Raw genomic sequence first — 11,451 nt, forward strand, 5'->3', positions numbered from 1 at the left:
TTTCATACCCTGTGAGTTTGTTCACTTGGTTCCCTTTGCGTGAGGTCTCTGTCCTCCTACAGAGGTCTCTCCCTCCCTTCTCTGTCTCTGACTCTGTGTGTTTCTCTCTCTCTAGCTCTCTCTATTCATCACGTATACACATGGTCAAAAACCAAAAAACAAAAACAACCCACCTAATTCACACAAACTCCAAAAGGACAAAAGGGCACATGCTACAAAGCAAGGCTCCTTCTCACCCCTGACCTCAACTCCTGTTTCTTGTTTATCGTTCCAGAGATATTCTGTGTACAGGTAAGCACAGATGTACGTGTATCTCTTGTGAAACATGCATGGTAACTGTCCTTACTGTTTTTGTTTTTCTTTTAAGATTTTATTTACTTGAGAGAGAGGGAGAGCACGAGTCAGGGGAGGGGCAGAGGGAGAAGCGGGCTCTTGGCTGAGCAGGGAGCCTGACGCAGGACTCGATCCCAGGACCTGGGAATCATGACCTGAGCCAAAGGCAGACACTTAACCGACTGAGCCACCCAGACACCCCTCTCCTCAGTCTTCTATGCCTCCTTCTTATAACTCCTTGGTTTTTGGCTATTCTTACATGGCAAGAGCTGTGGCTCTGCCTCATCTGGGTAAAGGCTGTCTAGTGAAACCTCTGATGGCTGTGCTGTGATTTATTTAAGTGGGCCACTAGTGATGGACAGGGAAATGCTTGCCAGTCTCTTGCTACTACAAACAACGCAACAGTAAATATCCTTGTACAAACAACCTCGTGCTTTTGCTCATGTAGAAGAAATGCTACTAGTGGAATTGCTGGGTCAGAGGGTGTGCGGATTTTAAATGCTAATACATTTCACCAAAGGGCCCTTCAAACACACCAGTTGACATGCTCCCCGACAGATAATGTTTCAAGGGGCCCGTGCTACCCTCCCTCCTTCCCTTTCTTCACCTGGCTAATGCCTGCCCGAACCTTCAGAGTGGCCGCACCTGGGATGCCTCTGACAAGCCTCCCTTCCCGGCGCGGCCAGCCAGACTCTTTGCTTCCACGTCACCCCGTGTTTGCCTCCGTGTAGCACTTTCCACCAAGGGTTGCCATCCTCTCTTCACACATCTGTTTCCCCGCACTAGACTATGAGCTCTTTGAGGGAAGGACTAAGTAAGCCTTATTCATCTCTTACAGGTTCCCATCCAACGTGCCACAGGCAGAAGGTCAATAAATATTTGTTGAACTAACCCAGTCAGCTCTGAATCCTCAGCTCTGAGTGCAGCCTGGGCTGGACTGGGTTCCCTGAATGCAAGTATGGTCTGGGCCGAGCAGCGCCTTGGGCTCGGGTCCCCTGGGTCCCTGGAGATTTGTCTTCATGCATTTGGCGCCCAGTCCCTACCTCCCTTCAGGCTGGCTCCCATGCCCTGCTTCAGCCACACTCTTCCCACTATAAGCTATTGCTGTCTCCCGGTCCCCAGCTCTTGTGGAAGAACCCCTCTACAATCCTGTGTCTTGTTTCTCCTCTTCCCATCCAGATGCCAGGCACCCTCTTATCTGGGTGGCCCCTGGGCCTGCAGTATGCTGCCAGGAAGCTGGCGGCCTATGCAGCCTGTGACCAGAGCACCCGAGTAGAGTCCAGCTGGGGCCGGCCCAGACTTAGACGCTGAGGACCCGACACCCCTACCCTCTGGGGCCGGGACGGCTGCTGCCCTCCCTGGCCGAACAGACAGACTCCGTCTCTTCAGAACGTCCATCACTTTTCTGAACCTTGGTGTCCTTATCATTCACCTTCCAGGGGGGACAGAAGATCCAGTGACATCCCTGGATATGAAGGGGTCTGGGGTGAAATTGTATCCACATATAATGGGTTAGGCACATGAACAGGACTTTTTAAAGGATGGATAGAACTAACTGGAAAGGGCATTTCGGGTCAGAGGTCCACGCACCAATGTAGAAGGATGTAGCTAGAACAGAGGGCTGAGAGAAGGTAGTGCCTTCGAGTCAGGAAAGGCCCCATAACAGTTCAGCTGTAGTGTTAGCTAGGGGAACCACCTCAGGAATGTGAGGTTCTGTCTTATAAGATATAGTGTTTTATATTCCAAATCAGTGGCCACAATGTGGGGCTCTTTATCCCACAGCCAGGAAACAAGTCCAGACACTAAGGAGTCTAGCGTGGTGGGCAGCACCTTTCATGAATATGCCAAATCACTGACTCTTAAAAAGGACTGTTTCGTGTGTAGTGGCCCGAGGCCTGCATGTTCTAGAACCATGGCTTCAGGTGCCAATAATGGGTCCACTGTGTTATCAACAGAAATCGCCTGACCCCTTGCCATTCTGGGTATTTCATCTGACTGAAAAGCAGGCACAAAACTAGGTTATGGGGTTGGCAAGTGTGCCACTTGGGATTCCCAGTTAGAAACAACAGAAACCAACCCCGGTGAATTTAAGTGAAACAGTTTTATTGGAAAGCTATGGGGGAGCTTGGGGAAGAGTTGGAGAGGCCGGGGAATCAGAAACTGGCAGGAAAAGGGGAACTGGGCGTCCAAGGACATAGCCACATCCTACACAGGAGTGTTGGGCCTGTGGTGTTGGCAGCATAGCCCCCACCGCGGCCGCCACCATGGTGGCATGAGAGGAAATGCTTCATGCCCCTGATGCCTCTGACTTCCTCCCCCTCCAGACCTAAGGTATTAGGCACAAGGGTCTGATGTGCTTAACTGAGGTCCCAGACCCAAGCCCAGGCGACTCGGAGCCTGGGGCCCAGGGTCTCAGGCCTTGGGGTTGTCCCTCCTCAGGAGCGCCTCACCTCCAACAGGAGCCCCTGTGGCGACAGGCCTCTCCAAGACCAGCAGGGGGCTGCAGGCCCCGAGAGGAGTTCCCTGCACCCCGCCCCCCAACCAACTTCCGTGGATTTACTAATTGTGTCTCTAAGGGAAATTAGAGCAGCCCCAAGGGTGCCTCTCCCATACACCCTGGTGTGGTGCCAGTCAGGGCACAGCCAAGGTAACGTGAGGCAAACCACCACAAGCCCGCCTGTCAAGAGACCTCTAAGGTCACAGACTTCTGACTCCCTGTGACAGGTGAGGTGCTGACTTAAGGCCAAGGGGGGACACATGATGGCTGTGGGGGACAAAATAACAGTATCAGCTTTGACCATTTCAGAAACAAAGGACTGCCAGGGCTTCCACCCATGTCTCTGGACTTGCACTGAGAGAATCAGCATCATCTCTCTCTCTCTTTTTTAATTGGGAATTGTTTTGATTTTACTTATTTTGTTAATATTCGTGAAAATCAGTGCCACTGTTAGAAAATCGAGCAAATTAATGAGGGCAGGTGAAAAAATCTAAAGCCCCCTTCCTCACTCCACAACCCCCTGTCCCTCCCCAGAGGTAACCACTGCCATCAGTTAGGTATGCAGCCTTCCAGACACTTCGGTACATTATAATCTATAGTTTGGTTTTGCAAGGTTTTATTTTACATGAAGACCATATATAACTGCTCCAAAATATTTTTTTTCCTACTTAACAGTGTGCCTTGGAGATATTTCCGTATCAGCACATATAATTTTTAACGGCTGTATGGTATTAGCTCTGTACCACCAAGGATATAAGTCAGGCTCAGAGACATGCACCATTTTGCATATTGAAAGGTAGCTAACCCCCTAAACCGTTCTCCAACAAGCCTGCTATCACTTGTGTTTCCCGGTTTTCTCCTAGCCCAAATGAGATATTATCATGAAGAAAAACCACGGCTTTCTGATGGACAACAGTGTGTTTCACTGTTCTGTTCCTTTGTATGCCACTGATCACCCGTGAGGTTGAACATTAACCATATCCAGGCTGTTGGAGCTAAGAACAGCTCCCATAAACTGTCAGCAGGAGCATGCATTAGTACAATCGCTCGGGAAAGCAGTTTGGCAATACGTGGTTAGGAGAAAGATGCTTAAGCCTGCAGGACCCCAAAATTCCCCTCCAAGCCTAAAGACCCAGGAACTCCATCTCCGCGTCCTTACCCCTAGAGAAACTCACACACGTGCACAGAGAGACATCTTTTAAGTATATTGATTGCCGCAAAACACTGGGAAGAACCTACACACCCACCAATAAGGGGATAGATAAATTGTGATGATTCATACAACTGAATGTCTATCATACAGCAGTGCATAAACTAGAGCTATAGGTATCAAAATGGTTAAATCTCAAAAACAATACTCAGTGAAAAAAAATCAAGTTGCAGAACGATACATACATTCTATCAATTATGCCCACTTAGAAAACATAAACATTCTATATTGGCTACGGATATATACACACATATACATATATATGTACACATATACATAGACACACATACGTCTAAAAACACAGACAAGAAGTAAACATACCATTTCCTGGGTAGTGCTTACCTCTGTGGAGGAGGGAAAGTAAATGTGACAGGTGAGGAACATCACTTGTGCCTGATTCTATTTACTGGAGAGAAAAAGAAGGACTGGAAGCCAATATGGCCAAATGTTAAAACCTGTTCACTCTGTGTAAGTGGGTATCAATATCTGTCACAGCACTTGTCTGCCATATATTTTTCTAATCTAATCCTTTTGTGTCACTGCGTCAATGTATACAGTCAGCATAGAGATTTGTTATTTGGGGAGGGGTTGCCCACTTCCTCTCAGAGTTTCTTTTCTTTTGTAAGGTTTTGTTTTTTTAAGGGATCTCTACACCTGACATGGGGCTCCAACTCACACACCTCCCCACCCGCCCCCAGGATCAAGAGCCATAAGCTCTACCAACTGAACCAGCCTGGCGCCCTGTTCTGAGAGTTTCTATTTCCTAAAAGGGGATTTTTTAATTCCTTTTCCTCCCAGCTCATACTCATTTTGGATATGTTTCTACCATTGTTCTTTATTTTCCCGCACACTTTCTCATTGTCTCTTTCCTTCCCACAGACTGACAGGGTACTGTCTACGTGACCTTTTGCCCCTAGAGTAGTTTGACAATCATACACTGTATTCCTACTTATAGAAATTGTCACCTTTAATTTCTTGCTCTTGTTGGGGTCAGCATTTCCAGTGACACTACAAATTTTTCTACTGCTGGGAACACCAGAAAACAAACAACAACCCACGAAACCCTATTTTTGATGCAGGTGCAAGGGATCAATTATAAAGTCACTTAGTACCACCATTTTAGACAAAACCAAACAATTCCACTGTACCATGTAAAACCAAAAGGAGAACTTTAATAAGCTTTTACGGCACTGCAATTACAGGAACATTAACCCATAACATGCAACAGAAATGATGATGCCTTCTGGACATAGTTAACAGATAAACTTGACGTTACGGTTAACAGCAACATAGTCTACCGAAGAAAACAAGCGCAACTTATCTCAACTTTCCGGTTAGAAAATGTATGTTTTTACTGCAATCTCAAGTAGCGTTTAGAAAGTTTAGTCTTCCTTTTCTAACCTCTAAGATGGACAGTGTGATTTTTAATGCAATCGCACACAACCGTTTTCACATTGGAAATAATCACAAGAAATCAACAGGTGCAGATTAATCACGGCTTTCATTGCAATTGTTAATTTCGAGAGGGCTCCTGCGGTATTGTGGGTTTCAGACGGGGACAATCATCTGACCAGGAGTAAAGAGCCCTGGTCTTAGAGTGGGGGAGGGAACATGCAGCGGCACACGGGGCAGGTGCCCGACTTCTGAAGCCAGATGGACACGCACGGCTTATGGAAATAGTGGTGGCAAGGTAACTCAGTTGCCACCTCCCCCTTCACATATTCACTACAACAGATGGGGCAACACATTTCCTGCCCCACTGCACTGTGATCCTCGGTGACCAGGATCTCGGGGAGAGTGTCGATGCTCTCCTTGCTGGCCGGCGGATTGGCCACCTCCACATCCACAGCGAGAGACTCCAAGTGCGCGAGGGCAGTTTCCATCGCTTGGGCCAAGCGTTCTTCAAGTGCCATGTAGGTGAGAAACTGAGGATCCACGTAGGAGATGGCTTCGGCCACCCCCAAGCCGTCTGCGAACCCATCAAAGAGACTCCAATCCACTTCGAGGTCTTCACTCACGCTGGAGTCGTCTTCAAGGTTGTTGTTTCCATCCAGCATGAACACCCCGGGCTGCAGGAACTCCTGACCCGATTCATTATCCCCCTCACTGCTACTCTCGTTTTCATGGTACTGGAGCCAAGGAACTTCGCCTTCTCTCGGGGACACCTGCTCCTCCTCCTGAAGACATGCTCCTTGGATTTCTTCAAGTTGGCCACTGCCACCGCCGCCGCCGCTGCCGCCACCACCACCGCCACCGCTGCTGCTGCCGCCGCCGCTGCCGCCACCACCACCACCACTGCCACCACCACTACCACCACTGGCTCCGGCGCTAGAGCTAGCCCCAGCGCTGGTGTTCCCCCTGACCTGCTCGGGCTCGTGCTCTTCCTTCCCCGGCAGAGTTTCCCAGCTTTCCCCACTGGATGACAGATTTTGCTCCCGACCGCGATACTTGCGACGCAGAGCAGCAGTCCACTCTTTGTCACTGTCGGAGTCTTCGTCGCAGTACTTGTAGTAGTCGTCGCTGTACGTCCAGAAGTCGGGGTCGGCCATGGTTCGTCGGCGTCTTGGCACCTTCTCTGGCTTCACTTGGTCCTTCCTGGCCTCCCTCTTGTCTTCGGGGTATTTCGGCTCAGAGTAGCCGCTTGAACTCTCGCCTCTGGCTCTTCTTGCCAGGCCGTCCGAGCGGCCTTCAGCTGTGTTGGCCGTATCCCTCCACCTGGAAGTACTATGTGGCATATCATCATCATCATCAGTATCAAAAAATATTTTTGGTTTCACGCAGTTGGGGCTGGCCAGATTTCTGATTTTGGGCCTCACCACCGGCTCCTCTGCACTCTTTGGGGGGTCTTCCCCCCCACCACAAATACTCACAGGAGCCCTGCTGGGACGTGCAGGTAAACTCTGCTCCCGCCTCTGCCTCTCCAGGCTGTCGCCGGTGGTTGCCACCTTGCCTTCAGCAGATGTCTGAGAGGCCATGCTACTTTGCTGCAGGAACTCGGCTCTGCTAGCAGAGCGTCTGGCTGCAGGGGCTGGATCTAACTTGTTAAGCTCCTCTCTCACATCACGCTTAAAGCTAGAGAACTGCGGGGGCACCCCAGCCAAGGACATGGCCCCTTTCTCTGGGTCATACGGCTTATCATCTTTAAACTTGCCAGTTTTCCCTCTCACTGGCGCTCGCTCAACAGGCCCAGCCCCCTCCTCCTCACTATCATCTGCCCCGAAAGAGTCAACATGTCCATAAGCCATTCCTCTTCTGCTACCCGAGGCCCTGTACTCTCTTGGTGGGTACCTGGAGTAGTCCTCATTATCAACATTCAGGCTGGCTCCAGAGCTCTCACTGTCTTCCCAACTACGACGAGTGATGGAAAATGGTGACCGGCTCCTCTTGGTGGTTTGACTGGGGGCTGATCTGTGCATTGGGACTTCCGAGGTCGTCTTTCTCTGGCTGGAAATCCTTTCCTGCTGGTTCGTGGATGGCCTGAAACTGACATAAGCATGCCTTCTTCCATACCTCCTGCCTGTATTGGACTGATACCCTCCTGCTGGCTTGGGCCACACAGGCTTGCTAGATTCCTGACCCATGGCTCTGCCTTAGCAGGGTTTCCAATACAGCTGGGCCTCGAGTGGAAAGGCTCCTGCTCCCTGCACAAGCTTTGGAGATGGGAGCGCCAACTCAGTTCGGAATAAGAGAGCAGGGAGATCTATTTCCACTTCAGCAGGCAGGTAACAGAAAGAATAAGGGGCCTTTACAATTAGTTTCACTTTCTTCTAAGGCCTGAAGTAGCATTCCAGTGACTGTCAGGTGTAGACCTAGAACACATTTTTAATGTTGGCAAAATGATTACAAAACTGGGTTGATAGGAAAGCCAGACTTACGGGAGAATCTGACAGAAGATTGGGGGCAGGGGCGGTGACTGGACCCTGGGAAGGTGGGTGAAGCACTGTGGAATTATGCCAACATGGAAGAGGAAAGACTGCTGCGGTTATTTTATGGGGTGTCTGTGTCTTTTCTGAGCCCTGCAGACAGACAGGAGAAATGCAAATTGGAATAGGGTGGAAAACATAGATCACCAAGTGTTCGTGAGTGCCTACGTATCTGTCAGGAGAAGAGGGGCAGGTGGAAGCTGGGGGGTTGGAACCAGCCATCATGCTGTGAAGAGAGGCCTGTGTTTGTAGGGGGAGGGGACAGGTGTATTGGGGAGAGGCATTAGCGTCAGACAGGATGAGACCTGTTCTGGATGCGGGCAGGAGAACGACAGGTGCAGGTGGGGTGACTTCAGAGGAGAGGGGTGTGTGCAAGCATGACAGAAAGAGAGTGTGCGCGCATGGTCGTATGTGCAGCCACTGCAACTCGGCGCAGGGACGCCTGTGTACGTGTCTGTGGCAGGCAAGAAAAGGTTTGGTGGCACCGGCCAGGGGCGGCCTATGGTCTGCATGTGCATGTTCGGTGAAATGGGAGGCAACAATGGAGACATGTCAGTGCAAGCAAATGCATCCATGAGAAGGACAGCACGGGAGAGGGATGTGCGGGTGGCCACTGGGTGGAACGGGGTCAGCAATCAGGAAAATATGTGTGTTTGTGAAGGGGCTATGGCAGGGAGGAGGGGTTGTTGTCCCTGGGCAAGGATTTCTGTGAGTGTGAGTGTGAATGTGAGTGCGTGCATGGCCGGGAACAGCAGAGGAGGGCTGTCTGTGCACAGATGCAGCAGGCAGGGAGCAGGGCTGGGAGCATTTGTGAGGGCTGTGTGAATGAGAGCGTGAGGGTGCATACGTACGTATGTGGCATGGGAAAGAGGGGCCAGCAATCAAAGGATATCCTGATGTGTATATGTGGCAGGCAGGAGCTAAGGCAGCCCCCGAAGGGGTGTCTGTGTGTATTGTGTGTGTGTGTGCACTCACCAGAGCATACAGAGGCGGAAGAAGGAGGGGGCTGCTTCTGGAGGTGTGTATGGGGCAGGCCGTGAGAAGCAGGGAAAGGCACTGAGGGTGTGACAGTGTGCAAGAGGGTATGTATGTGTGTGTATCCATGTGTGCAAGGGGAAGGGGATGTTCCAGAACCTTGAGTGGGGGGGTGCCAGGAGGAGGCTGCAATGGAAGGTTTCTGTGTGTGTGTGTATGTGTGTACGTATGTACGCCCAAGGGCACGTGCGCGCATGCGTGTGTGCATGCCATGCATGCATGTGTGTATGTGTAGGTCCCTGCCCACACACGCGAGACACGGGGAGGGGGAGGGGGCCGCAATGTCATAATGAGGGACGGGGAAACGTTATCGGCTCAAACGGCAAATCCAAACAGATGGCCAGGGAAGGGGAAAAAAGAAAAGGCGTGCGGGGGTCTAGTTTCTCCCTGGGAATAATTTGTTTTTCCGACAATTATTTTCCTGGGAACAATAATATATTTACCTAAAAATCTTAGCAATTTACTATTCAGCAAAACAACTGCAAAATGGGGGAAGAAAGGCCATGGAGTGCTCCGCAAAGGGACCAAGAAGGGAGGAAGGAGGAGAAGGCCCCGACCACCACTCCCCTCTCAAACAGGGATTAAAGCCCGTCGAGTGGGGGCCGCGCCACACGGAAGGGTCTGGGGGACGGAGGAGGGAGCCCCCAGACAGGTCGGAGGACACAGGCCTCAGTCTGCAGTCAGGTCTTGCGTCCGCCCCACCCCTTCCCGAGGGGCGAGCCTGAAAAATCTGTTCGCTAGAGGACCCCGAATCCTCGTCCCCATGCCAGGCCACCTGTCCCACCGCCCGGTCTGGAGGAATTGAGGAAGGAAAGAGCCTTCACTCACCCAGTCCGGACACCCGCACGCTTTCGAGAGGCGCAGAGCTCTTGGACCTCCGACCGCCACGACCCACCGACCGCCAGAGCCGCTGCTCCTGGTCTCCAGCTCCTCCCCCGGCAGACAGCAACAGGGCGGGCGGCGACTGCGGCGGAGGAAGTGATTGTGGCGTCGGTGGGGCCCGCCCCCTTGATGTGGCGGGGGCGGCAGCTGCTCTCGACAAATCAGGGTGGGCCCCAAAGCATTATTTCATTTTAAATGATGAAATCGTCAAGGATACTGAAAAGGACAGCAAAAAATGTAACCAACAGCCAGCTTTAACAAATGTTAAACATTTAGCCAAACTCCCTTCTGTTCTCTCTCTTTTTTTTGAAGATGAAATCTAAAAATTCTTTCTGATTAATTCCAATATTAAAGTAATTATAATAATAAATCATACCCTATGTTATATGTTATGGCTTGTACTAGAAGTATGGAAAATGTGAAACTGTATATCTAGGGTTGTAATTTTTTTTAACCTGATAATTGAAGCAATTGAACTGTTTACAGTAGAATTTCTTGCTGTTAATTACAAAATCAAGCTTCTCTATCCAAAAGAAATCATCAGTCATAAAGCGCAATACCTGATCAGGATCCGGTAATCGCATTGCAGCTTAAAAATATTATAACTATACCTTTTGGATTTGTATAATTTTACTGAACTCCTGTTTTTTTTAATTGCACTTTACAACGTATTTTTAGTATTTACATCGAATGTAAAGACTCCCCATGTTCACAACAATAGCAAAGTTTTGTTCTTGGAAATAAAATGCACAATAGAAGAACAAGAAATATTAGGGGTCACAACATAATAGAAATAGGATATATGTGTAACTGTCAAACCACTAAAGAAATAATATGGAGAACAAAGAGAAAAATTCGGTCTATCAAAGGGCAGAAATGGAGTGGGAAGCAACAAGAAAGGATATTTTTTAAAAAGGGCATGAATAAATCCAAATATATCAGTATGTAGTATGGATTAACACCTATAAAAAGCAGACTCACATTTTAAGTATTTTGTTTTTTCAAAATCTGGTTATACGGGGGCGCCTGGGTGGCTCAGTGGGTTAAGCCGCTGCCTTCGGCTCAGGTCATGATCTCAGGGTCCTGGGATCAAGCCCTGCATCGGGCTCCTTGCTTAGTGGGGAGCCTGCTTCTCTCTCTGCCTCTGTCTGCCTCTCTGCCTGCTTGTGCTCTCTGTCTCTCTCTCTGTCAAATAAATAAATAAAAAAAAAAAAATTTAAAAAAAAAAAAAAATCTGGTTATACGCTGTTTATATGAGTTTCACGTAAAGCACATATAGAAATGGAAAAAATGCCACTTAAATACTGGAAGGAATAAAGGAAGGAGGGAGGGAGGGGAAGGAAGGAATTTTAAAAAGAAGAAAAGAAAAGAGAAGGTAAGAGACATATAGCAAAGTTAATATCAAAAAAATCCAAGGACTCAAAGTAAAAAACATTAAAGAGAACAAAACAGGTCATTTCATTCACAGAGAAAGAAGACGCAGTCAGTAAACTTTCTATGCCAAGCAGTGTGATTTCAAAGTATATGAGGCTAATATGTTAAAATATAAAGAGAGATCAGAAAGTTTTCAA

The 11,451-nt window shown here is 49.2% G+C and overlaps 1 protein-coding gene across 4 annotated transcripts; it reads right to left on the reverse strand.

Moving 5' to 3' along the window:
- Positions 1-4,026: 4,026 nt before the first annotated feature.
- On the reverse strand, positions 4,027-9,947 carry PJA1 (praja ring finger ubiquitin ligase 1). Of its 4 annotated transcripts, none has more exons than XM_080831272.1 (3): positions 9,827-9,947; positions 7,329-7,523; positions 4,027-6,764 (listed from the first exon to the last, which is right to left on the reverse strand). In XM_080831272.1, the coding sequence occupies exons 2-3, from the start codon at positions 7,454-7,456 to the stop codon at positions 5,633-5,635; spliced, it is 1,260 nt and encodes a 419-aa protein (XP_080687398.1). In that variant the 5' UTR covers positions 7,457-7,523; positions 9,827-9,947; the 3' UTR covers positions 4,027-5,632. The 4 variants fall into 4 exon arrangements, with proteins under 4 accessions (XP_080687398.1, XP_080687397.1, XP_080687396.1 ...); XM_080831271.1 differs by having other exon boundaries at positions 7,329-7,849; positions 9,827-9,945; XM_080831270.1 differs by having other exon boundaries at positions 4,027-7,523.
- Positions 9,948-11,451: the final 1,504 nt, after the last annotated feature.

The sequence above is a fragment of the Martes martes genome (genome assembly GCF_963455335.1).
Source record: "Martes martes genome assembly, chromosome: X".
In the NCBI taxonomy this organism is placed as follows: Eukaryota; Metazoa; Chordata; class Mammalia; order Carnivora; family Mustelidae; genus Martes; species Martes martes.